At 39.4% G+C, this 27,515-nt stretch overlaps 1 protein-coding gene across 11 annotated transcripts in view; it reads left to right on the forward strand.

Moving 5' to 3' along the window:
* Positions 1-27,515, forward strand: part of LOC129699036 (R3H domain-containing protein 1-like) — a 194,664-nt gene that overhangs the window by 82,807 nt on the left and 84,342 nt on the right. For 7 of the 11 annotated variants that reach the window (XM_055638628.1, XM_055638631.1, XM_055638635.1 and 4 more), the window contains 11 exons: positions 4,639-4,762; positions 4,858-4,936; positions 11,641-11,700; positions 11,786-11,926; positions 13,309-13,417; positions 14,785-14,880; positions 16,810-16,847; positions 16,936-16,989; positions 17,113-17,339; positions 18,610-18,861; positions 22,700-22,851. In XM_055638628.1, coding sequence (XP_055494603.1) covers positions 4,639-4,762; positions 4,858-4,936; positions 11,641-11,700; positions 11,786-11,926; positions 13,309-13,417; positions 14,785-14,880; positions 16,810-16,847; positions 16,936-16,989; positions 17,113-17,339; positions 18,610-18,861; positions 22,700-22,851 — 1,332 coding nt within the window. Of the gene's footprint in view, positions 1-4,638; positions 4,763-4,857; positions 4,937-9,683; positions 9,706-11,640; positions 11,701-11,785; positions 11,927-13,308; positions 13,418-14,784; positions 14,881-16,809; positions 16,848-16,935; positions 16,990-17,112; positions 17,340-18,609; positions 18,862-22,699; positions 22,852-27,515 lie in introns of those variants that run through there. The other 4 variants (XM_055638637.1, XM_055638638.1, XM_055638634.1 and 1 more) reach the window with 3 other exon arrangements.

Below are 27,515 nucleotides of genomic sequence, written 5' to 3' on the forward strand. Positions count from 1 at the left end.
AAAAGGAAGTATAGGAGCAGGGAGGTTATACTGCAGTTGTATATGAAAATGAGGAAGGACTTTGCGTGAGCAGTGATGGGATGAATGAACTGGGATGTTTATACTCTCTAGAATTTGAAGAAAGAGGAGAGACTGTCTTTTAAGGACTTTATACTTGGTTTATACTCTCTAGAATTTAGGAGATTGAGAGGGGATCTTATAGAAACTTACAAAATTCTTAATGAATGATGTTGGGGAAGTCCAGGACAAGGGGTCACAGCTTAAGGATAGGGGGAAATCCTTTAAACTGTTCACATCACACAGAGAGTGGTGAATCTTGGAACTCTTGCCACAGAGGGGTTGCAGTTCATTGCTATATTTGTTAGAAGTGTAGCCAGGGGATCATGACATGGAGAGAAGGCAGGTACGGGATACAGTTGGATGATCAGCCATGATCAATTAAATGGCGGTGCAGGCACGAATACTCCTGCAAATTTCTATGTTTCTATGTTTCTATGACATACAGTGACAGTTAGGAATGGCACATAAAACATTAATAATAAAACATTATTGATTAAACTTATGAATTAAATAAAATACCAGACCAAAAGGAGGCTATAGATTTTTGGTTATTGAGTAGAGCTACAACTCGTGGGGAAAAAGCTGTTTTTTATATCTGGCTGTGGCAGCTTTGACAGTCCAGAGTCGCCTTCCAACGGGAAGTGATTCAAAGAGTTTGTGGCCAGGGTGAGAGGGGTCAGAGATGATCTTACCCGCTCACTGCCTGGCCCTTGCAGTGTACAGTTCATCAATGGAGGGAAGGTTGCAGCCAATAACCTTCTCAGCTGATCGGACGATTTGCTGCAGCCTCCGGATGCCGTGCTTGGTGGCTGAGCCAAACCAGACCATGATGGAGAAGGTGAGCACAGACTCTACGATGGCCGTATAGAATTAGACCATCATTGCCTGTGACAGATTGTGCTTCCCCAACTGCCGTAGGAAGTACATCCTCTATTGTACCTTTTTGACTGTGGAGTCAATGGTGCCCCCCCGCCCATTTAAGGTCCTTGGAGATGGTGGTTCCCAGGAACTTAAAGCACTCCACAGATGTGACAGTGGTGTTGTTGCTGGTGAATGGGGCGAGGGGAGGGGGAGCTCTCCTAAAGTCTACAATCAATTCCACTGTCTTATGAGCATTGAGTTCCAGGTTGTTGCGATGGCACCAGGACGCCAGCTGTGTCACTTCCTGTCTGTAGGCAGATTCCTCCACGTCCTGGATCAGACCAATCAGGGTTGTGTCATCCGCAAACGTGACAAGCTTGACAGAGGAGTCAGTGGAGGTGCAGTCATTGGTGTAGAGGAGAGTGGAGATTACGCAGCCTTGCGGTGCTCCTATGCTGAGGGTTTGCGGGTCCGAGATGTGCTTTCCCAGCCTCATAGGCTGCTTCCTGTCTGTCAGAAAGCTGGTGATCCACCGACATAGGGGTTCAGGCACAGTCACCTCGGAAGTCAAGCCTTTCAAGAGTCTTCATGACTACAGAGGTCAGTGCGACAGGTCTGTAGTCATTAACCATATAACCATATAACAATTACAGCATGGAAACAGGCCATCTCGACCCTTCTAGTCCGTGCCGAACACATATTCTCCCCTAGTCCCATATACCTGCGCTCAGACCATAACCTTCCATTCCCTTCCCGTCCATATAACTATCCAATTTATTTTTAAATGATAAAAACGAACCTGCCTCCACCACCTTCACTGGAAGCTCATTCCACACAGCCACCACTCTCTGAGTAAAGAAGTTCCCCTTCATGTTACCCCTAAACTTCAGTCCCTTAATTCTCAAGTCATGTCCCCTTGTTTGAATCTTCCCTACTCTCAGTGGGAAAAGCTTTTCCACGTCAACTCTGTCTATCCCTCTCATCATTTTAAAAACCTCTATCAAATCCCCCCTTAACCTTCTGCGCTCCAAAGAATAAAGCCCTAACTTGTTCAACCTTTCTCTGTAACTTAGTTGCTGAAACCCAGGCAACATTCTAGTAAATCTCCTCTGTACTCTCTCTATTTTGTTGACATCCTTCCTATAATTAGGCGACCAAAATTGTACACCATACTCCAGAATTGGCCTCACCAATGCCTTGTACAATTTTAACATTACATCCCAACTAAGACCAGTAATCCTTGCCTTTGGGTACAGGGACAATAGTGGAGACTTTGAAACAAGCAGGGACACTACAGCTTTGCAGGGACTGGTTGAAAATGTCTGTATGGACCAGTGCCAGTTGTTTGGTACAGAGCTTGAGAGTAGAGGGGGAAACATTGTCCGGTCCTTGAGATTTCTGTTTTTTCTGTCTTCTGAACAGCCTCTCTCCACCTCTATTTTTATTGTTGATGATGGAGAAGTGATGTGGTGTAGCATGGAGGGGGTGGGTAGTGGACGTGACTGCAATCTTTTGCAGTCAGGCTGTAATTGGGTGTTAAGTGGTGATTGGAGAGGGGTGGGTGGGAAAGGGTCCAGTCTTTTCAGACTGGAGTCTTGCTTTAAGTAGGTGTGAAGTGGTGATTGGGGAGGTAGGGTCTGGCTGTGTTGGTTGGGGAGGGGGGGAGCGGGGGCACCAGGGTTACGTTTCTGCTTGTCAAACCTGCAGTAGAACTCATTCAGGTCGTCGGTCAGCTGATGATTGTCCAAAGAGCGGGGGCTTTCCTCTTATGCCTGGTGATTTCTTGCAAGCCCTTCCAAATTGAAGAAGAGTCACTAGCTGAGAACTTGCTCCTCAACTTCTCAGAGTACCTTTCCTTGGCAGCTCTGATTCCTCTTCTCAGCTTGTAGTTTGCCTGCCTGTGGAGGTCTGCATCCCCGCTCCTGTAGGCTTCCTCTTTAGACTGTCGGAGCTGTCTGAGTTCTGCAATAAACCAGGGCCAGTATGAATACTTCATGTCATGTCAACATTTCTTTCTCTACCATTTTTGTATGGGAATAGATGGAAACTTTGGAGACAAAATGAAGAAAGAAAGAGCTACAGGAGATGTAGATAGGAGGGAAAGGAACACAGTTTGCCAGGCAAAGCGCTGGAGATTTTGAGACAGATGAACAATAAATTATGTGTTAAGATATCTTGAACACTGTTAGGCTTCGAAGCATTGAAAGCTTTTGTGCAATAAGTGGAAGTACTGTTGGAGAAGACTGGCCATTTGGCTTCATTAGTTAGTAAGGCAAGGGACAGATTATATAGTGTAAATACAAAAACAACTGGCCATAAAAAATAATATCAGAATGTAATCAACTTAAGTGACAATATGAACATGTGATGAGAAACAGACAAGAAAATAATGAAGGTAACATGAGGGCAAGAGTGTCTCCATTTCAAAATAAAAGACAGAGAGGAACTCTGAACAAAATAAAAATACTAACAATATAACCATGAATACTGGCAGGAGCAATCACAGAGCAATTTCTGAATAGACGCATCTATCTCCAGAAAATGTTCAAAGGGCTTGTTTCCATGCTGTATTTCTCTATAATTGGTTCAATTCACTGACTGCATGTCTTCCATCATGGCACTCACTGTGTTCCAAACTGCCACAGTCTAAAATGGAGACACAAAATCATGACTTAACACAGAACCTATCCGCCCTGCCTTGTTCAGTTTGTCATGCCATAGTGCGGCTTGCATAGGTTCCACACAGGACAAGATCTGGGCATGGCCAATGTCCACTTCTGAGGTCTTTGCAACAATCTTTACAATAATTATGGCAAAGCACAAAGTATGTTCCATGTTGTTGATAACTGCCTACTGATTATGTATATGGGATATACTGAAAATGCGATCGGATAGTTTGATGAGATGATTACGCTCACTGATGAGTTAACTTAAATAGGGAACTAGAGAATGATATCGGCGAAGGCAAATATGACAAGGGTAAAACAGCGAAAATATATTTTCTGTAAAACTTTGTGTTTTTAGCCTTTTTTTGTTAGACGTCGAATTTTGTGATCCACTTCTAGCACATTTTTATTTTTGATCGTACTTCAGCATTTGGCATACATTAGTGTAATCTTTAGATTGTTCTTGGGTTTGTTGTCAGCTGATATCAATTTACTGGAGTTCCCTGGTTCAGTTGTGTGGTCAAGGGCAAGAAGTCAGATCATCTCACGACATTAGTGTAAATAAGTGTTTGAAGAATTCTTATTATTTTGTTTTTGAAATTTGACTAAAATGAAATGCAATTAAGATACATAAATGGCCTCTTAATGTAATACTATATATAATTGTACATTTTCATATTGTGACAACAATTCTAGGTCTCTTATGAAGTTTGTTATGTTTTCATACTGCTATTATTTGTTTACTGGAGTTAGATGTGCAACCTTAAGGTTACATCATCTGACTTTTTCAGTACTATCATTTTGCTTATATTAAAAAAGAAAAGTAAAAAACTACAAATGTATTTTCTCTGTCGCTGGCAGAGTGGATCAGTGGCATACCATACAGGGCATCTGCCAAGTATTGAGGTCAGTTAGGGAAAATTGTTGAAATATTTCATCAGAAATAACGTTGGACACCAGTACTGTTAAAAAATTCTAAACACCATACTAAATATGTTGAATACATCTTTCTTCTAATTTTTTAACAGCAACAATTTTTGTTTTTACACAGGATAAAATTCAACTACAATTAACACAAACATTTGATAAGGAAGAGCAACTTGCGAATGATGAAGCTGAAAAGGAAGAGTGCACAGACAAACCAGAAAAAACACATAAAAAAATGTTATCAAGAGGTTTACACTGCTTTTTAATTCACAAAAATAATGAGAGATTTTAGGTCCCTGCTGAATAATTTGAATGAATTGCAATTCTCATCTCTTTTAAACAGATTCCAGCCAAGAATATACAGATTCCACTGGAATTGATCTGCATGAATTTTTAGTAAATACTTTGAAAAATAATCCCAGGTATATATAAAAATACACGTTGATTGTTGTAAAAAATGCAATATTTTAATGTATACCCTGCTGATCATTTAGTTTTTTTTTACAGTCTGAAGTTTTTTACCAAGAGCAAAACAATTATTATTATTACTCACTCAGGGCAGTTTAACCATCCAAATACCTGTTCACTTGCCCTACTATTCAATTTTTGATCAATAATTGACAGCAATAACTATTCTAAGACTTTTATGCTGGGATCATTCACGATTCACCTGATACTTCCATTCCTGGTGCAGCTTAAATGGAGACAGAACAATGATGTTAATGCGTTATTTGCACGAGGTAAACTGAGTACACAAATCCTAAATGTCCACTTATTACATCCAGATTACATGATAGATAATCGAAGGTAGACAAAAATGCTGGAGAAATTCAGCGGGTGAGGCAGCATCTATGTAGCCATGGGGGGGGGCGGGAAGAAGAAAGAAAGAGGCGGAGACAGTGGCCTGTGGGAGAGCTGGGAAGGGGAGGGAAAGGAGGGAGAAAGCAAGGATTACCTGAAATTAGAGGTCAATCTTCATAACGCTGGGTGTAAACTACCCAAGCAAAATATGAGGTGCTGCTCCTCCGATTTGCGGTGGGACTCTGGCCGTGGAGGAGGCCCAGGACAGAAAGGTCGGATACGGAATGGGAAGGGGACTGAGCCACCGGGAGATCAGGTTCGTTAATGCGAACTGTGGGGAGGTGTTGGGCGAAGCGATTGCCAAGCCTGCGCTTGGTCTCACTGATGTATAGCAGTAGACACCTAGAGCAGCGGATGCAATAGATGAGGTCGGAGGAGGTGAGGATAAACCTCTGCCTCACCTGGAAAGATTGCTTGGGTCCTTGGATGGAGTCGAGGGGTGAGGTTAAGCGACAGGTGTACCATTTCCTGCAGTTGCAAGGGAAAGTGCCAGGGGAGGAGGTGGTTTGGTTGGGAAGGGACAAATTGACCAGGGAGTTGCGGAGGGAGCGGTCTCTGCAGAAAGCCGAAAGGGGTGGAGATGGAAAGATGTGGCCAGTGGTGGGATCTCGTTGGAGGATTATCTGTTGTATGTGGCGGCTGGTAAGGTGAAGGTGAGGACAGGGGGGGTCTCTGTCCTTGTTGCGAGTGGGGGGATTGGGAGTGAGAGCGGAGCTATGGGATATAGAAGAGACCCTGGTGAGAGCCTCATCTATAGTCGAAGAGGGGAACCCCCGTTCCCTAAAGAATGAGGACGTCTCCGATGCCCTAGTTTGGAACACCTGCAGATGCGGCGCAGACAGAGGAATTGGGAGTAAGGGATAGTGTCCTTGCAGGAAGCAGGGTGGGAAGAAGTGTAGTCCAGATAGCCATGGGAGTTAGGGTTTGTAGAAGATATCGGTCAGTAGTCGCTTACCTGCGATGGAGATGGTGAGGTCAAGAAACGGTAGGGAGATATCGGAATGGTCCAGGTGAATTTGAGTGCCGGATGGAAGTTAGTGGTGAAATGGATGAAGTCAGTGAGTTCTGCATGGGTGCAGGAGGTAGCACCAATGCAGTCGTCAATGTAGCGGAGGTAGCGTTCCGGGATAGGGCCACGGTAAGCCTCGGACAAGGATTGTTCGACGTACCCTACAGGCATAGGTGGGGCCCATGCGCGTGCCCATACCTTGGATTTGGAGGAAATGGGAGGAGTCAAAGGAAAAGTTGTTGAGGGTAAGGACCAGCTCTGCTAGGCGGAGGAGCATATCATTAGACGGGGATTGGTTGGTTCTGCGGTCGAGGAAGAAACGGAGGACTTTAAGACCCTCCTGGTAGGGGATGGAGGTGTAGCGTGACTGGACATCCATGGTGAAGATGAGGGAATGGGAGCCTGGAAAACGGAAGCCATGGAGGTGACGAAGAGCATATGAGGTGTCTTGGACATAAGTATGGAGGGATTTGACCAGAGGGGATAGGATAGAGTCGAGGTTGTGACTTGGGGATTGAATTTATTTTTGATCTAATGTCAGTTATTAAGTTTATCTTCTCAGTTAGTTACAGGAATGGTATGTCCCCATCATTCTACCTAGCCAAGACAGAAGTATGACTTTTGCATCACCTGTTTTCTCATTCCTGGAAACATCATTTCTAAAGGTGGATACATAAATGAGATGGCATTGCCAACAAAATTGATTTAGCCTTGAGTCCCACAAGAAAATTGCAGCTGCTAGATTACTAATGTTGAATGTTCCTCAAAGCCGGGTGAGGGCTCTTTTTAAGCTTCTTTTCTGTAATTTTGGCTAATTTTTCAATGACCAATTCATCATTCGACTGCTGAGGACATTTCTATATTTTCATAAATTTAAGCACACTCTCTCGTTATCAGTGTAGATTAAGAATTTTTTGATCGATTAATAAGAATTTAAAAAGGCATATGATTTTTTTTTTATAAACAAATTATCAGTAGTCTTTGACTGTTTCTTAAGCTTTGTACTCTGGATCACAAACCGCAATTGGAAAATATGTATTAATCTCGTTAATAAGTGCACAATGGACACATAATGAACAGGAACTACTCTATCAAATAGAACTAGTATAAATGGCTCCCTAAGAATAAAGAACTTTGCCCATCTCAAATAATTTAATAACAACTTAAAGAAGTATCCCCAAAATGGTTTTTTGTACTATTGAGTCAATGCCTTCATTTTTTGTACTGTAGCCAAGCAAAAGTCAAACTTGGAAGTCAAACTATGTGTATGTATAAAGTTGATCCATGTATTTAAAAAGCAAATTGTTTTGATTTGAAGTAACTGACAACGTTGCAAAGGTGCCCAATAATAATATCATATACTGCATGCCGCCGCCCCCCTCCCCCCCCCCACCCCCCGCAAATACGCGATGGGGAACAGACCCAATGGGCTGCAATTCGTGTGGTGTGTTTGTTTGTGCATAACTACATCTTCTCGAGAAAACGACGAGCTAATGGTAAACTTTTTACATATTCCGGTAGAGATTTCTCCTGTGGAGTCCAAAATCTACTTATCTGAAAATTTCAGCCTTTATTACTCAACTTATTACTGAAAATGTTTAAAAATACTTTTAATTTAAAATAGTTTTTACTTTAAAATGATTCTTCACAGCTTCCAACACACTTTGATACAAAGTTGCAAGACTAACATTGGCAGGAACACTGAACTTTTCAGGTCAATGACATCGCACAGCAAGTGCACCCGACATTAGCAACAATGTTGCCATCATAGCTCCTGGCAGGACAGAGGAGGGGGAGGGTCAATTGGTATTGCAATTGGGGATTGGGATTTTTTTTTCAGCTCCAGTGGTGGGGGAGGCTCACGAGCTATGATCTTTGCTGAGGAGTGCTTGAATCTTACCTTCGGCAACGGGTTGAGTTGGAGGACCACGCCTCCCGTGGGGGCTATGGGTTGGGGACAGGTGCATTGGGGGAGCAGACCCAATGGGTCTGCACTTGGCCTAGTAACTATTAAAAGTCTGATCGTGTGTGTGTGTGTGTGTGTCGTCACCCCCTACCTCTCCCTCCTCCCCCAACGTCTCCCTCCTCCCCCGTTATTCAAAAGACGCAGCGCTCTCACACACCCCCACCTCTCCCTCCCCCACCTCTCCCTCCTCTCCCTCCTCCCCCCACCTCTCCCTCTTCGCCCCCCCCCACCTCTCCCTGCTCCAACCACCTCTCCCTCCTCCACCCACCTCTCCTCTCCGTCCTCCCCCCACCTCTCCCATCCCCCACCTCTCCCTCATCCCCCACCTCTCCCCTCCCCCCCCACCTCTCCCTCCTCCCCCCCACCTCTCCCTCCTCCCCATTATTCAAAAGACGCTCGGGGGTCGCTTTCACTCGGCTCCTCTGACGGCTCCTCTCTCTTTCCCCCTTCCTCTCTTTCCACCCACCCCCCCCCCCTCTCTCTCTCTCCCCCTCTCTGTCTCTGCCTCCCTGTCTCTCTGCCCCCCTCCCCCTCTCTACCCCCCCCCCCCCCCACCTCTCCCTCTCTTGACGCGCCTGCGAGTTGTGAGCTATGTGTGAGTGGATAGGGTGGGGATGGGGTAAAAGAAGCAAATTATTAATATAATATCAAGGGGGGTGGTTAGTGTGTGTGTGTGTGGGAGGTGGTTAGTGTGTGTGTGTGTGTGTGTGTGTGTGTGTGGGAGGTGGTTAGTGTGTGTGTGTGTGTGGGGGGGTGTGGTTACTGTGTGTGTGTGTGGGGGATGGGGTTGTTAGTATTTGTGTGGCGCCGCAGGCCATTCCCCCCCCCCCCCCCCCCCCCCCAGCAACTGTACGATGAGGGAACGGGTCCCACTTGGTCTAGTGCCTTATAATTCTGTGAACGAATGGGCAGCAGAGAGAGGGACTAAATTAAGTGGAAGTTAAAATATTTGCACAGGCAAAATGGAATAGCCTCGCCCCATGCTGTAATTTTTTTCTAATGGGACATTCGTGATACATCTGGGAGCTCCCTTCACAACAACCAGCTAATAAAATGAATGAATGATGAATACATTATTGCTTTAACTTTGAAAAATATTTTTCCTTCAAAACTTTAGCCTTCATGTCAGTTGACAGTTGTGTATTCTGTGTTTTTTTTTGTTAAAAGCACCCAGTCCTTATTAAGCTATCATTGTTGCATAGCTCTTTCACTGATCAAAAATAATGAAATTTCAACTATTTCTCCTGACGTCACAGCAGGCCATTGCAACTGTATTGGGACTGAAAGTACGAGCATACTGTCATTAAAATCTAATGTTGCTGGAGATGCACATGAGCGGTCCAATTGGAATAGTGGTCAGTTTCATCCCTGTTCTTCACAAAAACCTGCTGCTAATGGGGAAAGTCAAGACCATGTTATTTTCTTTTCAGCACAGATAATTTTTACTCTCTTTGCCTGACAGCAAATTGCATGTTCAAGACTATGCTCTGTCTTTGAGCTTTTTTTAGCCTTGAATTTGTCTTGCATGCTTGAAATCCATTAAAAAATAATTGTGATTGTATCTTAGGACAGTGCCCTTAAGGAACTAAATAACAAAATACAAAGTAGCATCATCTGCAAAGTTGGCCAATCTCTTTATTTAAGTCATTAATATACAACGTGAAGAGAAGCGGCCCCAGCACCAACCCTTGCGGAACTCCACCAGTCACTGCCAGCCAACCTGTAAGAGTGCCTTTTATTGCAACTCTTTGCCATACATCCAACCTGCTATCCATGCTAATATCTTCCCTTTAATACCATGGGCTCTCGCCTTCCCTAGCAGCCTGATGTGCGGCACCTTATCGAAAGCCTTCTGAAAATTTAGGTAAACAACATCTACAGCCTCCCATCTGTCTGTCCTGCTTGTAACTTCCTAAAAGAGTTCCTGCAGATTCGTCAGGCAAGATCTTCCCTTCACAAAACCATGCGGACTGGCCTATCCTGAACTTCAGTAACCTCAGTTTTTATAATTGATTCTAAAATGTTACCAACCACCAAAGTCAGGCTACCCTGCCTATAGTTTCTGCTCTTCTGCTTTGCTCCCTTCTTGTACAGCTGGGTGATATTTGCAATTTTCCAATCTTCAGGAACTCTAGTGATTCTTGAAATATTTCAACTAATTCAATTCAACCACAATCTCTGAGGCCGCCTCCTTCAGACCCTGGGGTGCAGTCCATCTCCTTCCTTCTCCTGCAATCCCACCCCAGATCTTCCCAAAGTCTTTACTTATTTCTGCACTTATTTACTTAACGGATGATACCTAGAATTGTGTACTTTCTTGTCTCTCCACAATGACATTTTGATTCTTTTTACACATATTCTTAAACAGTGTTAAGGTTGTCTGCTGATCTCTTATTCCATCCAAGTCTGTGCACCATCCAGCAATGGCCTATTGGCTATTGTGGGAAGAAAGGCTCTCCTCATCTGTCATGCAATTAGTGTTCGCTAAGCACAGACTTGGAACTGGAATTCAGCAACACCATCAAAGCCAAGTGATAAACGTGTCATTCACCTCAGAGTTCTTGATTAGCATAGCACAGAAAGCAATTGTATGGCCTTTGAAGTATGTACGTTCTTTAGATGTGCTGTCTAGTTGATCTCAGTTCACAACCTGTCTTAAGGCACTTAAGCAAATGTGAATTTGTAAATTTATTATTCACTTTTGCAAAATTAGTATATGCACGTGGATATTGATTAGTTAAAATACCTGTATCTGAATAGAAATAACTCCAGGTCCATTGAAGTGCACCATGCAATCTGAACATCTTGAATATCAAGGTATAAAAATAGCGATAAAGTTTAACACATTTTCCTTGATCTCTCTCGCCCCAAATTATATTTATGAATCACTTTGAGATGCAGAATCCCCAAATTGCCTCTCCAAAAGAATAGATGCTCTACCTTCAAAAATCTTTTGTATGCAGCTTTGTTCTTTTGTAGAGCTACAATTGGTGATGCCAAGTTGATTTAAATGTTTATTTGTGGCTTTTAGAAATTAATGCATGCCAGGTAACTGTTAAATGAGTAGACTAATACTTGGGTCCTTGTAAATGAAGCAATAGATGTATGTATTGTACTGTGCACAACAGTGTTTACTTTATTAATGTTAACCTGGTAGATGGTTGAAAGTAACACTGATTTCCATCTGTAAGCAATTTAAATGATGTTGTTTTGAGTTTACATAAGTTTTGAATGTTGGAACAAACATATGTGACATATTAATATTTCTGAATTGCTATCTTGTTTTCCAGGGATAGAATGATGTTGCTGAAGTTAGAGCAAGAAATTCTGGATTTTATCAGTAATAACAAGTAAGATCAAAAATGAATGCATCAGCTCAGTAAATATGTTTGGCTTGTATATTGTCATAAGCAGTATCATTCTTTTCCTTTTCAGTATTCAATATAGGAAGTTTCCCCCTATGACCTCCTATCACAGGATGTTGTTGCACAGAGTGGCTGCATACTTTGGCTTGGATCATAATGTTGACCAAACAGGAAAAGCTGTGATTGTAAACAAAACTAGTAACACAAGAATGTAAGTGGTTTAACATTTGATAATTATTGTTAATATTCTACTTCATAACTTTATCTGGGTATTACTTCCTCATGAGAGGTGGCTTCAAATGAGATGAGTGTAATGTGTTGCTGTTTAGTTTAGAGATACAGCATGTAAACAGGCTCTTCAGCCCCTGCGACCATCGATCATGTGTTCACACTAGTTCTATGTTATCCCACTTTCCCATCCATTACCTACACACCCGGGGCAATTTTTAGAGGCCAATTATTTTACAAACCCACACATCTTTAGGATGTGGGGGAAACCTGACCACCTGCAGGAAACTCACTCGAGCACAAGGAGAATGCACAAGCTCCACACAGACAGCACACGAGGTCAGGATCCAACCCAGCTCTCAAGTGTTATGAAGCAGCTCTCGCAGCTGTGTCGCTTTAGCAGCACCCATATATTAAAAGTCTTTAACATAGAGATATCCCAATGTAATTTGAAGGCTTATTTAAAGATTGACATTCAACTCAAGTTATGCATTGTACGCATAAGTAATGAAAATATTTCTAGCGGTGTAGACTGTACATAAGAGGGGAGAATTAAAAATGGTAAATACACCTTTTGAAAGAGTTGCTTTGTTGGACTTGGACATTGATTTCTTGACAGTGCAGCAAAAGGATTGAGACTGCATGAAATGAATCTGAAGTAAAGAGTGATCAACAGGCTGGGGTTATGGTGATAAATGGGTTTTTAGAAATGGGAACTGATTATTTTGGAATCTTAATCGTGGGATGTCAATTGCCTGCTGGTTAAATTCTGACACGCTGGATGGGAACCTAATGGGCTGCACGGTCTGGAGGCAGCATGGTGTGAGAGCAGAAAGGCAGGATATAGAGGAGATGCTGATGTGGACTGAGTCAACCACAATGGGTGTAAACTGTGTTTCCTTGAAAACCCACACTATGATGGAGTGTGTGCAAGGTTCACATAGACTGCACCTGAGGTCAGGATCGAAACCGGATCTCTGACACTGAAGCAGCAGCTTTATCAGCTGCCCATTGTGCCATGCTAGTACTAAATATATTCACCAAAATTTCAGAATAATTATTTGGGTGGCCCTGTGTGCTTAGTTATTATCTCCCAAAATCCCTGGTTTGGATCTGAATGATGGAGTGAAACCTTCATAAAAAGGGATTTAACACTAATGTTAAAAACTGCCACTAAATTAATAGCAATTCGATCAAATCCAGTAGGAATGTGATGGTTGGAGATGATCAAATATTTCTGCCAAATGTTAATGTTGACCACCAAAATCAGGAAAGTGTTCTTTGACATTAATATCACTTAGAAAATATGTATTTTATGTTTCTGTTTGGTTTGGAGTATTCCATTATTCAATTTGTTCCTTGCAGACCTGATCAGAAGTTTTGTGAACATATAAAAGATGAGACAGTTGATGATTTTCAGAAGAGGTATATTCTTAAACGAGATAACTCGAGCATTGATAAAGATGATAACCAAGTAAGTGTCTAATTAGTCAGCAATCTTTGATTACAGTTCAGTTGAAGCAGAGGCTGTTGAACGGGTTCCTAAGTTGAGCTTTTTTGGGGGGGGATCTCTGGAGCAGAATTTAATAATTTAATATAACTGGAAAGTTTGAATACTTGATGTGTGGAACAAAATAGTTTCATTAAAATAATACTTAAAATAATATAAATTATATATATATATATATATATATATATATATATATATATATATATATATATATAGTTTTGCAAAAAACTGTAGGGCTTTTTAAAAGAATATATGACCAGATCGCAGCTCCTTAAATTCTATCTATAGAATAACCATACCAATAAATCATGGCTCATGAAAACATATATATTTTTGTGGTACTTATTGAAAGTTTCACCTCCAGGTTACAAGAATATAGTTACACAATTTCTGTTAAATATAGTTTAATTCAAATAGCCACAAGGCACATTTGATTTATAGGTGGCATCCAATGAGTCCTGGATTCTATAACATTTAATTCAGTTGAATGCGTGCCATAATCTTGTCAACATTCATTGCATCTATGATTAATGGAATAATTTTAGCAAAATATTAACATTTTTTTCTTGTCACTTATTTATAATGTATCACATGTATTTTGCGTTAAGTTCTATATGGCCACTACAGTAAGCATTATTTGACACTTATATGGAAAAGATATTTGAAAGAAATTGCACTTTGCATTAGAAAGTTGAATTTAACATGATGGCAGATGTTCATGTATGAAACATAATTTGCATGTATTTCATTGCAATGTCCTCAAGTGATAACATAATATTGTTTAGATACAAAACTGGTTTAAAAAAACATTAGGTTGTGTTTCACATGTGAAAATGTTATTTTAAGTGAATGAGAACCAGGTAATTGATCATTTTAAAGTTTGGTTGCATAGTTCGGTTTCAGTTCAAGCCATGAATGATCACTCAGAATTTTTAATCTGTTCTCTTAACCAAGCAATTGCTCATGGGCATAATTGGAATGCTTCACAGTTTGAAAAAAATCAGAATAGAATTAAGTATTAAACGGTAATTTCTCTGAATGAATCAGCTACCAGTTCAGTGGAATTTTATGGCACAATCAGGAAAACATCTGGAATTAAGTAAAAGTGGAAGCACAAACTGCCTTAGGAGAATGAAATGTACAATGAAAAAGACTCTTAGAAAATACTTATTTGGAAGGAGAGTGCAGCAGTGATTACGACCAAAAAGCGCTTTCAAATTTGTTTTTTAAAAAAAAGATATTATTTTGGTATTGTTAAATCTTCAATTAAATTCATTTTTACTTTGAAGTATTTCAATCTCCTAAGAAGACGATGTGTTCAAAATTTCCAGATACGTATCAGATTGCGGCATGATAGAAGAAGCAAATCAATAGAGGAGAGGGAAGAGGAATATCAGCGGGTCAGAGATAGGATATTTTCTCAAGATGTAAGTATAGAGTGAGAAAGGAGAAAAGTAAAATTTGGTTTTAAACTGGACATTACTAGCTATATGTGAGTAGCTGAAAAATCTAGAAAGTATTGGACTTGATTGACTCAGTTCTGGAGATTTTAGAGTATGTGATACATCAGTTAATTGAAAGGTAGATTCAATCACAAAGTCTGTATTTGGTTTTCTATATAGGATGCTGTCCCATCTACCTAGGTAAATACAAACAGTTCATTTCACTGTTTGTTGAAACTCTTGAAATAAATTTTAAATGATTTTCAGTGTGAGCAAGTGGTACATATTAGAGTAGGATACAGAAATTTGAGTTATTTTATATGCAACCTATTTTGCTCATAAGCAAAACATTTCAGTTACAGAAACAATAAGAAATTGCAATTATATGATGCACTTATGGGGACATCTGACAGATCTTTGCAATGCTCATAATTTTGGGATGTTTTTTTGAGTTAGGGACACAATTCAGATGATTTGCAGTATTATGAAATGTTGTTTTTTGCCAGTTGGAAAAATTGTTATTAATGTGTGGTAAATGAAAGGGAAAAGAATGCCTATAGCAGTGCTTGGATGTGAAGTACAAGAAATGGAAAAGTAAATAATGCTTCTGAGATGGCATATCGGACTAAAATCCTAGACTCCTTTAAAACTGAATTTTCAGTGTATCATTTTTTAAATTTTACTCTTTGGAACTCGAGGCTGGAAAAAAACTTGATGGCATTCATTGGCTAGTCCCCAAAGTTCAACAATCACAATGCTGGATATTGTTATTTTCTTTGTATTTGGAGTATTTGGATGCATTCATTTTGATTACGGCAGTTCAGAAAAAAACGTTTATGAATTATTACATGGAAATTTATCTAGGAGCAAGTGTAGTCAAAGTAAACGCTGAAAGAACAAAAGGACTCCATTGGTGCACTTATGGCAGCTTCCCCCAAAAACACTTCAGGATACCAAACTGTGTCAGGAAAGCAATTTGAGTAAAAATAAGTGTAGGGATTCTTAAAATCATGTACACATATTATCTGTCTGCTGTTTTTTAATGTGAATGTTCCTCGCATCTTGGCTGTTCACAGCTCCATTGTTGTAACATTTGCATAAAACAAGAATCTAAATAAATGGAATGATTGATTTTATTAGAATCAAGATTTTTTTTAAATAAGCTGATTTTTTTTAAACCTGGATCGCTTTTACAAGAAGATCTACAGGTTTTTTGTTTCTGTTTTCTGAGCTTCATGCAGAATTCTACAGGCAGATTGTCCACCTGAGCTCAGCATGAAGTTAACAATGACAGAATTTTTTTCAGGTTTGTGATTGCGTAAAGGCACGCCTTTTGCAGTGTTCTGAAGAAGTAGCTACCTTCACATTTGTTCCATATAAAAATTTAAACACTCTATAAAAGGGAGTGTAAAAAATATGATTTTTCCTGAACGTGATCTTATATTGGATGTCGTTATACCCTGGGTTTTTGTCTTTCTGACATGTTAGGATTTATTGATTTATTTAGAGAAACCTTCAAATAGCTTCTCAGCGCCATAATAACAATTATAAAATTGTACGCATTCAGCAACATTGTTTATACTGTGATAATTAGTAACTGATTTTATTAGCACCAGATACATTTTTTGTATTAATGGTTGTTTTTGCTTGTATCAAGATGTTGTTTCAAATTTGTTTGGTGCAATAAAATTCCTAAAATAGAAAGGACACTGCCTGTAAAAAAAAAACTTTTTTTTAAACTATTTACCACATTTCATGATGTTTGTGGAAAATTGTGAATGAAATACAGTTTATATCTTTGGTACCAAAGAATGGTTCTTTTTAAATTATAACGGAATAGCATAAAGTGATTGTTAATAGGTTGATATTGTGATCTTTTTGATTAGCATTAAAAAAAATGGTTTTCTCTTTCAGTTGTCATTTTCCCAGGATAATTACTTTACTGATAAAAGGTTAGTGCAATTTGAAAAGACCATTTAAATTATTTGTTATACATGTTATTTGGCATTGAATTGTGAAATGTTCTGTTAATGTTTACAGATCTCCCGAAGAAGAAGCTGCTAACAGCACCCAACAAAGACGTCAGATATTTAGGTACAGAAGAGGTTGTTCAAATAAAAATAAACTGTATCCTGTAGATACTGATGATTTTATTCATTCTTTAATTTGTGATTTGATGGAAAATGAAAGTTGGGTTTCTTTTGTACCTTTCTTCAGAGGAAATAAGGATGGCACAGGGAGATCCTCCAATAGTTGGCAGAGCAGTACTGAAAATGAACATAAGTGGTCAGAGCCACGTCCGTGGAGTAGTACAGATTCGGATAGCTCCAACCGCAACCTGAAACCTGCGATGACGAAAGCTAGCAGCTTCAGTGGAATTTCTGTATTGGCAAGAGGTGATAGCTCTGGTAGCAGCAAAAGTACAGGCAGGCTTTCAAAAACAGGTACATTCCTCTTGTGTGCAGCTGTACACCATAACAGTAAAGTACTGGTTTGGCAAATGCTGGCTTTCAGAGAGTCAATCCAATTTTCCCATTTCTCACCACAATTCAAATTTATTTAGTTTTTATAAGCTTTTCTGTTTCTCCTTTCCTATAGCTGCTGACTCTTGCGCTCATCTTTTTCAGTATTTCACCTGTTTGGCCGTTAATCATGCTGAGCCCACAGATCGAGTGCTCACATATTAGTTGATAGAAGTGCTGCAGCTGAGTCCAGAGCTTTGCAGCTTGAGTCACTGCACACTTCATAGCTGAAAACTGATTTTTTTTTTTGCGTTCCTGAGTTCGTGCTGATCCAATAGTAGTCTGTCAATATTGCTTTGACTGAGGTGAGCACTTCTTCCAAGCAGTTCAAAGATAAGTCTGGAGATTTCACCAGGCAATGTATTTATTAAAATACTACTGCAAAATCAGTAAAGCAATAAAAGAAAATATACCATTTGACTAATTAGTGCTATACTGTTTTAGGTTATTTTGGTTACCCAAAGAAATGCGAGCTGTAATTGACTTTAGAAACAAAAATAACAGATGGAAGAAATTACCCAAAATGTGAAACTGTAATTGAATTCTCAAAATCCAATTCGGGAGCATCTATTTCACTATTTATTTGGAGAAAATCTGTAATTTTTGTTCAATACTTTTGAGATTTTTTGGTTTTGCTGCTCTGCATTTACAGATTTTATACTGTTACCTTGTTCAAGGCAGTATACTGGTCCCTGTTAATTTGTGTTAATCTTTTATTCTTTTGTTGTAAGAATGGCTGTTGTTTTTGAATTCCGGTTCATGTTTGAAATTAATTTTCTCTCTCACATCTGAATAGCTGTGTGTTTTGTTTTTAATTTCTGTACTGTGATTATCTGCAAGTAGACATAGAAATATATAATCATCTCGGGAGAAAAAAACCTCCGGCTGCATAACACCTTTATTCTTTCTTTAGTGGCTGATTTTATTATTATTTTTTAAACTTATGCTTTAGTGAATTAATTTGCATGTTGTAGTTGTACAATTGTATCTAAAATTAGAGTTTGCTAAGTTAACTGATGGTTAGTTTGAGCTTTAATGCTTTTAACATGTAACAGTCAAAAGGAAATCTATTGATTTTATTTTCTAATATTGTGCATGTTTGAACTCTTAAATTCATCTAAATGCATAGAAAGGAAAAAAAGGCATGATGTTTCTGTCTCTAGATAAAGATTTCTCATTGCTCCTTTCCCAGGTTCAGAATCTTCTAGTAGTGTAGGGTCATCCACTGGTTCCCTTTCTCGCACCCATCAACCTCTTCCAGTCACAGCTATGAGCCAGACTCATGGTGTGCCAGCCGTCTATTCAGCTGTCAACACTAGTAATTCTCTTACCTTTGATGGTGGCATGAGTGGGCAAGTGATTCCTACTAGCACTAGCTTCTTTTTGCTTCCCTTGGAAGCTGCAGGCATACCACCTGGCAGTATTCTCGTGAACCCTCAAACAGGTTGGTATACACTGCTAGGATTTGTTTGTTGTCAACTGAAGTTTACAGTTCTGCATAATGCTGTTCATGTCTTTTTAAATGCTGTTGTAATACATTAAATGTTTTCTTCAATTATGTTTTAACTTGTTATATGAATTATATTGTCTGTATATGTTGAAAAATGTCTACTTGAACGTTTAATTTTCCTTTTCAATGTTATAATTTCATCCAAAAAACTAAATCATCATATTCTTCATATTGATGTCTAATCACCAAATCTAATGCAAATTAAGTAATCAATAGTAATAATTAAGTAAACAAATTCAACAGAATTGTTTTGGAACTTGGATCTGAGGAGAGGAAAGGGAGAGTCCAAATTATGCAATTATCGTTGAGGGAAGTTATGCCTTGTTAAATTTATAAACAATATTGCCATTTTTAATTCTAGTGGAAGACAAGGAATCTATAATTGTGAACTGTGGAACTGTGCTTTCCTGTTTAGATAGCATATGTTGTAAAAGTTACGAATCACTGGTTGATCAGTCCATTGCATATAAATATAAATAAGTGGCTCTGATTTTCAGAAATGGCAAGGATGTTTGCAGATATACATTTTCAAATGATTTGAAATTTTAATTTGATTGCCATAAGTGGATAGTTTTTGTCCTGGTTTTTTGAAAGATGATTTTTGTGACCAGAGCATAGCTTCATAGAAACATAGAAAGTAGTGCAGGAGTAGGCCATACAGCCCTTTGAGCCAGCACTGCCATTCAGTATGATCATAGCTGATCATCCAAAATCAGTACCCCGTTCCTGATTTCTCCCTGTATCCCTTGATTCCATTAGCCCTAAGAGCTATATCTAAATTGGGCCGAAGGGCCTGTTTCCACACTGTTTTAATTTATGACTAATTAATAAACACTATTTAATAAACACTTGGCAAGTGTGTTCCAAATACTTGTTCTTTGATCATCCACAATTGCTGAAATAATATGTAGTTTCAGTTAAGAAAAATTAAATAATTGGAGGCAAGCTGCTAGACGTGCCACTGGAAATAACTATCAGGTAAATAAACCAGAATTTTTTTTTTATGGCAGTTTGATAAAAAATTCTTACTTTAAAGACCTCTAGGATATTGGTGGCAATGAGTAGCAATTGTAAAGTTAAGTCTGTTTTATAATTACAAATATCATCTTGCCATATATACTAGTTAAGCAATATTAATAACTTATTAAATTATTTCTTGAGCAACGAATGAAATGTTTTCTGCTGAGGGATGAGTATAAAATAAAAGTTAATTAATAGATGATCATTCATTGTGTTTTAAAGGCCCACGTAGGTTTCCAAAATCCCCCTTTTTTAGGTTTGAATATAATTAAAATTCATGTTCCTTTTGAAGCTGACATTAGTGGTAATTCTAAACATTTCCAGCATGTAGAAATGCCAGTGATCTCAATTATATTTATGCTAAGATTGACCTTCTTAAGTGAAACTAGCAAATAAAGTGAAAATGGGAGATGTAGAGCTGTTCAAAGAGATGATTTTCACTAAATATTATGTGCATAATTCATGCATTTGATGTTTTATCATTGTTTTATTTTCATCCTTTCCTTTTCAATTTATTGGCACTTGGCAATTACTGTAATGTAGATATACTGTTGTCATCAGAAATAATTTAATTTTGGGTTAAATAGAATTTTCAGTTCTATATAGTATAAACTTATTCTTACTTTGTAAATGTTCAATGGACACATTTGTAATGAATATGATAAAAATTCCTGGCCTTATTAAAGATTGACCTGTTTGTTTCTAAAAAATTATCTTGTTCGGTATTCGACAGTGTAACTTAATCTCAGAATGTTATTTATTTTACTCTTAAACAAAGTACATTTTTTAATATTGTGGTTTCAATGCATTCTGAGCTAAATGTCCAAACAGAATATGTCCTGTTATTTATAATCTACTTTTAATAGTATATGAAAAATGAATTTAATTGTGTTCTTGGCTAACGTGCATGTACACATCCACCTTTGTTCTCAGTTTCTGCATAGAGAGGGCAAGCTTTCTATAAGATCACATTATAATAAAGATGACTTAACATTAACATATTTAGAAAAATACATTGAGCATTGTCAAAAAAAATAATTATCTCAAAGAATTCCTTAAATATTTTAAATAATTTTGACTGTGTGAAAGAAGAGTCAATTATAGCTTAGGTGTATGTGGAACCTGTAACACAAAGGCATTTTTCAGAATCCTAATCAGAAGAAAATACATGCCACAGCATTGGAATTTTAAAAATATTGGACCTGGTGGTGTGTTTTAAAAGGGGAGGAAGGTATGGATAGGGAATTAGTGTTGTGAGGGAATTTCCAGAGCAGGGTCCATGCTCTGCACAACTGACCATGGTGGAAGAAATTTAGAATTGGTGTCAAAGAGTGTTGATGATGGCTTTTGGATAGGTGGAAGTTAAATAAGGGAAATTTCAGCATTTTAAACATATGATACAAATCTAAAATTTGACCTGACATTATCAAGGATGGAAAAGATAGCTGTCCAGTGTTAGATGAGAATTGAACTTGATGGATGCAAGAAGGTGCTGAAAACGTGGCAACTCTTGTGTACTGCTTCAGTGTAATCTTTTGTTCTTAGACTTATATATGAGAATGATTGTGCCGATGTAGTGTTAACATTTTTACTAACTGTATGCAAAAAATGAATTTCCCTATACCTGGGTAGATGTGACAACAAAGTACCATTTAGGTAAGATTTGAACAAGAGTTTTAGATTTGTCAGAAATGTAGTCTGTTGAGTATGGAGAGTTGGTCTTAGAAGCATTGGAGGAATCATGGCTGTCCATGAGCTGGTTTCAAAACATTGATTAGTTACAGATAAAGAAACTGTAATGTAATGTATATCAGGCCATAAACTCAAATTATAGTTGAATAAAATGTGAAGTTGTTAATCTGCAGATTAATTCTGTACTTTGAATGGGGGAGAATGATGAAATTGGTACCTAGATACAGACATTAAGGTTGCCCTGTAGATGACAGTTGAAATTATCTTTAGATGATGGGTGACAACACAGGAAGTGAAAGGCTAGAAAATGGTAGACAGGTAGAGTTTTGTGACTCAGCGAACATTTGGCAACTGACCACATTTCTTGTAAAAAAGTTTTGCCAGTGGAAAGGATGTTGTGAATATGATTAGTTGGACGAGGGAGGGGGAGAGGAACACCAAGAACAAGTTCTGAGTCTATGCTTTGGATGACAAGAAAAGGCATTACAGGAGATGCTCTGACTGTGGTCAGGTGAAAAGAATGGCCCCAAGAAAGGTAGTCTTACTGAGCTGGATAGGTATGAAGTGAGAATGGTGTAGTTTATTGTGTTGGAGGATACAGTGAGGATTAATGTGCAACAGACACAGTTCAGAAGCTTACAATGGTATAGGAAGGATGAGCAGCAAGGGCGGATAAATTGGTTTCTTCCATCTGAGTGCTCAAACTATCCATGAGTTCCTCCCCCTTTGAGGTGAGTGTGGAGAGGCATAGCTGTAGGATTTAAAAGACACTTGGTAATGGAGATTTAAAAAAACTGCGGATGTCTGCTCTTCAGGATGACTCTTTGGTGCTTTTTTAGCAAAGAGTGATGTGACCCAGTGCACAATAGCTTTTTTGCTCCTTGTCATCATGCAGTGATCTGCTGTACACATTGTATTCTGTGTACTTCCTGAAACTTAATACTGGGTTTAGTGTCCTCTTTGATCTGAATCAAATAAATATTAAAAGATGCCTTACTATGTTTAATTTTGGAAAGTCTTTAGTTGAATGTTCTTGACATAAATCATTTTACCTCTGCAGGACAGCCTTTCATGAATCCAGATGGTACAACAGTATTGTTTAATCCCCCACCTGTCCAGCAGCCTGTGAGAAACCCTATGGCTGATCCTGCACAGCAAACACAGCCGACTTGTCCACAGCAGCAGCAAGTACCAAATCAGATCCTTTCCCAGGTTAGTTGCAAATGGATAAAAACTAAAAATTAAATTGTCTGACAAGAGATAAGGCTATATGATTACAAATAATTAAAATTGAACTGAAAGGGAATCTTGGTCTATCTGTTGACTTTTACTGTGAACATTCACATTGAAGTTGATTGTTAAAAATTCTTGAACATTGTTTCTGAAAACGTAAAAGTAAAATATAAACTCCATAAAATTAATTGACTTGATTGTTATAGATCATAATTGCATGAAATATTACACAAATGATTTGATAATTAAACTGTGTAGCATACCTGTTATGAGGTATGTGATCTTGTTGAATAGCAGCATAGCTACGAAGAGTAAAATGGTTGCGCAAGCTTCTTTTTCGTTTGTTCTTAGTGGAGAAATGATTTTAAAGTCAGCCATAATATGGAATTGCAGAGCAGGTTCAAGGGATTGACAGTATCTGTGGAAATACAGAATTAATACATCAGATTAAGCTCATCATCAGAACTGGGAAAGGCAGACCATAAGATGTTTGTTTTAAGTTGCAAAGAAGTTGATGACAGATGGATAGGACAAAGAAAAAAATCTTGAGGGTGAGGCCAAGTTTGCCATGGGGATAGATTTAGTGGTAATCTGATTGATGGGTTAATAAGGACAGTTGGAGAGAGATAAAATGAACAAAAAGTATGAAACGGGCAGTTACAGTGAGAATGCAAACAAAGGAAATAATAGAAATGGGAAAAACTGAGTCAATATTAACAGAGCAGAAATGGACAGTTCTGATAAAACCAGAGAAAGCAACATAAAATTTGTCTACATGTCCAGAAGAAGATGCTGTTTCCCGGGTTTACATTGGACGTTGTTACATCAAAACTCAAATTCCTAGGAGTCAATATCACCAACAACTTCTCCTGGACCACACGTATGGAAACAACACCCAAGAAAGCACACCAACGCCTCTACTTCCTTAGAAGGCTTAAGAAGTTTGGCATGTCCGCTAAAACTCTCACCAACTTCTACAGATGCATCATAGAAAGCATTTTATCAGGATGCATTACAGCTTGGTTTGGGAATAGATCCATCCAAGACCGCAAGAAATTGCAGCAAGCCAACTTGCTAGTGACTATTTATACCTTACGCTGCCTCGGCATTGCTAGCAGCATAATCAAGGACGAGTGGCACCCTGGACACTCCCTCTTCTTCCCTCTCCCATTAGGCAAAAAGTAGAAAAGTAAAAACGTACACCTCCAGATTCAGGGGCAGTTTCTTCCCAGCTATTATCAGGCAACTGAATCACCCTATCACAGCTAGAGAGTAGTGCTGAATTGCTAGCTACCTCATTGGTGACCCTCGGATTATCCTTGATCGGACTGTTGGCTTTGCCTTGCACAAAGGCGTTATTCCCCTATCATGTATCTATACACCGTAAATGGCTCGATTGTAATCGTGTTCTGTCTTTATGCTGACTGATTAGCACGCAACAAAAGCTTTTTGCTGTACTTCGGTACACTTGACACTAAACTAAACATCATTGCAGGAGGCTGAAGACAGATAGTTCCAAGTGGAACTGGATGGAGAATTAAAGTGGGGTCATCATGGATCTCTGCATCACTCTTCTGGTATTTTGGTATTCTTTATACCAGCCAACCACTTGGGTTTTGATTTCTTCACAGGAGAGTTTACTCTGTAAATACTGAAAGGCAGAGGCTACTTGGGGCTCGTTGGCATGACTTTGGTGCTGTGAGATCCTGATTCATCCAAGGACCTGCAGATGCTGGAATATTGAGCAAAAAACCAAGAGGAACTCAGCGGGTCAGACAGCATCTGTAGAAGGAAATGGACAGACAAAATCTTCAGTCGGGAGCCTTTTTCCACCTAATTGTTCCTGCTTGATTGAGCTATTTGAATAGTTAATTACATATATTAATGAGGGCAATGGAGAAGTGGCTTGCATCGGCCTTAGAAAGATATTTGCGAAGACCTCAGATGAAAAGCTGTTCAAAAAAGATGCTATGAATGTTGGCAAATTGGATACAAAATTGGCTTGATAATAGGACTAGAAAGTTATGACCGAGCATTATCAGTAATATACCACAGGGGAAGGTTCGAGGGCTCTCGCTTTACAAGGGTTTTGATGTTGGAGATTTAGGTACTAGACAAAGTGGGACCCGTTGGGTCCCAGCTTCACACGGGAGGGCTGGTACCCCAACACAATATTCCACCTCTCCACCAATTCCAAAATTGCTGGCCAGTGTGAGGGGGGGGGGGGGGGGGGGGGGCGTGGCAGTGCTGGCAGTGTGTTTCTGCTCCTGAATGAAGTGCTAGCATGGATGTTGTGGGCCGAAGGGATGAGTTTCCAGAGGGCTAGTATGGACATTGTGGGCCGAATGGATTCTTGGGCTGGCAGCTCAGTCACTCAGGCCTGGCAGCTCAGAAACTGCCAGAGATTCTGCCGAAAACAGGTGAGAGACTGTGAGAGAGAGAAGGGGGAGAGGGTGGACAATCCATTTTAGATATTTCCATCTTATTTCTAGTTGCAAAAGACGCACAGTTGCAAAAGATGCACATTTGCAAAAGGCACACAGTTGCAAAAGGCACACAGTTGCAAAAGGCACACAGTTGCAAAAGGCAACAGTTGCAAAAGGCACATATTTCAATAGCCACACTCAGTTGCACGGTTTAGAAACACATAAAGGGCACTCACAGGTCAGTATTCTCAGTGTTCTGTAGATTTCCAGCTCAGATTGAGAGTCGTGACCCTCTCCCTCCCCCATCTTGCAGAGATTGAGCCATGCCCACACTTCCAAGTTTTATAGCTCCTCCCCTCCCACCAGAAGGGGTGTGGCCTTCATGGCATGATTGACAGGAGAGAGAATGTCAACATTTTTTAAACATTAATAAGTCTTTCATTTTTCTTCGATGGGGAAAAATCCTCTGGCCCTGACAGCTGGGGGGGGGGGGGGGGGGGGGGACTCTGAATATGGTGGCCAAAAATCACAGCAGTAAGTGGTCGCGTTATTTCTAAAATCAATATACAGTGTAAACAGGAAGTGGTCAAGTTTAGACTTTTAATTATGTAGATGATTAGTAAGCTTGCAGATCACAGAAAAAAAATATGTTCTTTCGATAGTGAGGGTAATCTCAGGCTAAAGAACGATTGTGATCAGCGCGTAAATTAGGCAGGGCAATGGCAGATATAATTTAATCCAGCTGTCAGAGGTGATGTATTTTGGGAGATGATGCATCAAGGGTGAGACATGTACCATGAATGGTAGAGCCACAGGAACAAAGGGACCTTGATGTCCAAGTCTAAAGATCCCTGAAGATGGCAAGGCAGGTAGATAGAGCTGCGAACAAGGCATATGTGACGTTTGCCTTTATTTGCCAGAGGAATAGAATATAATAAATACATGTTCGTAAGTGATGGGAGCAGAATTGGACCTATGAAGTCAACTCTGCAATTCAATTAAATCTTCCCCTCATAACCCCATTTTCCTGCCTTTTCCCCAATACCCCTGACACCCGTACCAATCAAGAATCTATCTCTGCCTTAAAAATATCCATTGACGGCCTCTACAGCCTTCTGTCGCAGTGAATTCCACAGATACACCACCCTCTAACTAAAGAAATTCCTCCTCATCTTCCTAAAAGAGCATCCTTTTTACGTCCTAGACTCTATCTACTAGTGGAAATCCTCTCCACGTCCACTCTATCCAGGCCTTTCAGTATTCAGTAAGTTTCAGTGAGGTCCCTCTTCATCTTTCTAAACTCCAGCAAATAGAGGCCCAGTGGCATCAAACATCCATCATATGTTAATCCACTCATACCTGGGATAATTCTCGTAAACCTCCTCTGGACCCTCTCCTGAGCCAGCACATCCTTCCTCAGATAACAGAGGTCTTAATATATCTTCATAAAGCAATGATTAGGTCACAGCTGAAATATTGTGAACAGTTCTAATTCACAAGAGGAAAGACGAGATTGGATGGGAAAGGGTGTCATGAAGATTGACTGGGATGATGCTTGCATTAAAATGTTTCAGTTATGAGGCGTCAGAATAGGCTGGAGTTTATTTTCCTCGGAGCAGACAAGTGACCTGATACAAGTATACAAAATTATGAAGGGAACTTTTCATGTAAATAGAAAGAAACTTCTCCCCACGGCAGAGATGTCTCAAACTATAGCTCGTAAGTTTAAGATGAAGAGAAAGGGGAACTGCAAGAGAATTTTCCTCCCGGAAGGTAGTTGTGATCTGGAATGCACATCATGTGAAGGTGTTGGAGACTGGGACCCTGGCATTTATGAAACATCTGGGCATGTACTTGAATCAGGATAGTTTCACTGCTGTATGACTCTCTGACTATGAATGCAGAATACTAATTTGGAAGAAGTGCAAAGAATGATTGAGTCCAAGGATTGTGAGAAGGGAAGAGGGGAAATGGTGGAAATGATGCATTAAAATTTGTCATAAATAAGGAAGTGGTTGGCATAGACAGAAGAGCAGACTAGGAGCAGTGAATACTAAATAGTGAATTGTTGGGAATGTACATTTGGTTGTGCAATCCCATTAGAGCTGGTGGAAATTGGTGTAGGATGATCTGATAAATGTGATGACTGGTGAGGTGGAAGGCAACATACCTGTGAACTTTTTTTTAAGGCACTTCTCATGATAAAATAGAGTGATG

The sequence above is a fragment of the Leucoraja erinacea genome, chromosome 7 (assembly GCF_028641065.1).
Source record: "Leucoraja erinacea ecotype New England chromosome 7, Leri_hhj_1, whole genome shotgun sequence".
Lineage (NCBI taxonomy): Eukaryota > Metazoa > Chordata > Chondrichthyes > Rajiformes > Rajidae > Leucoraja > Leucoraja erinaceus.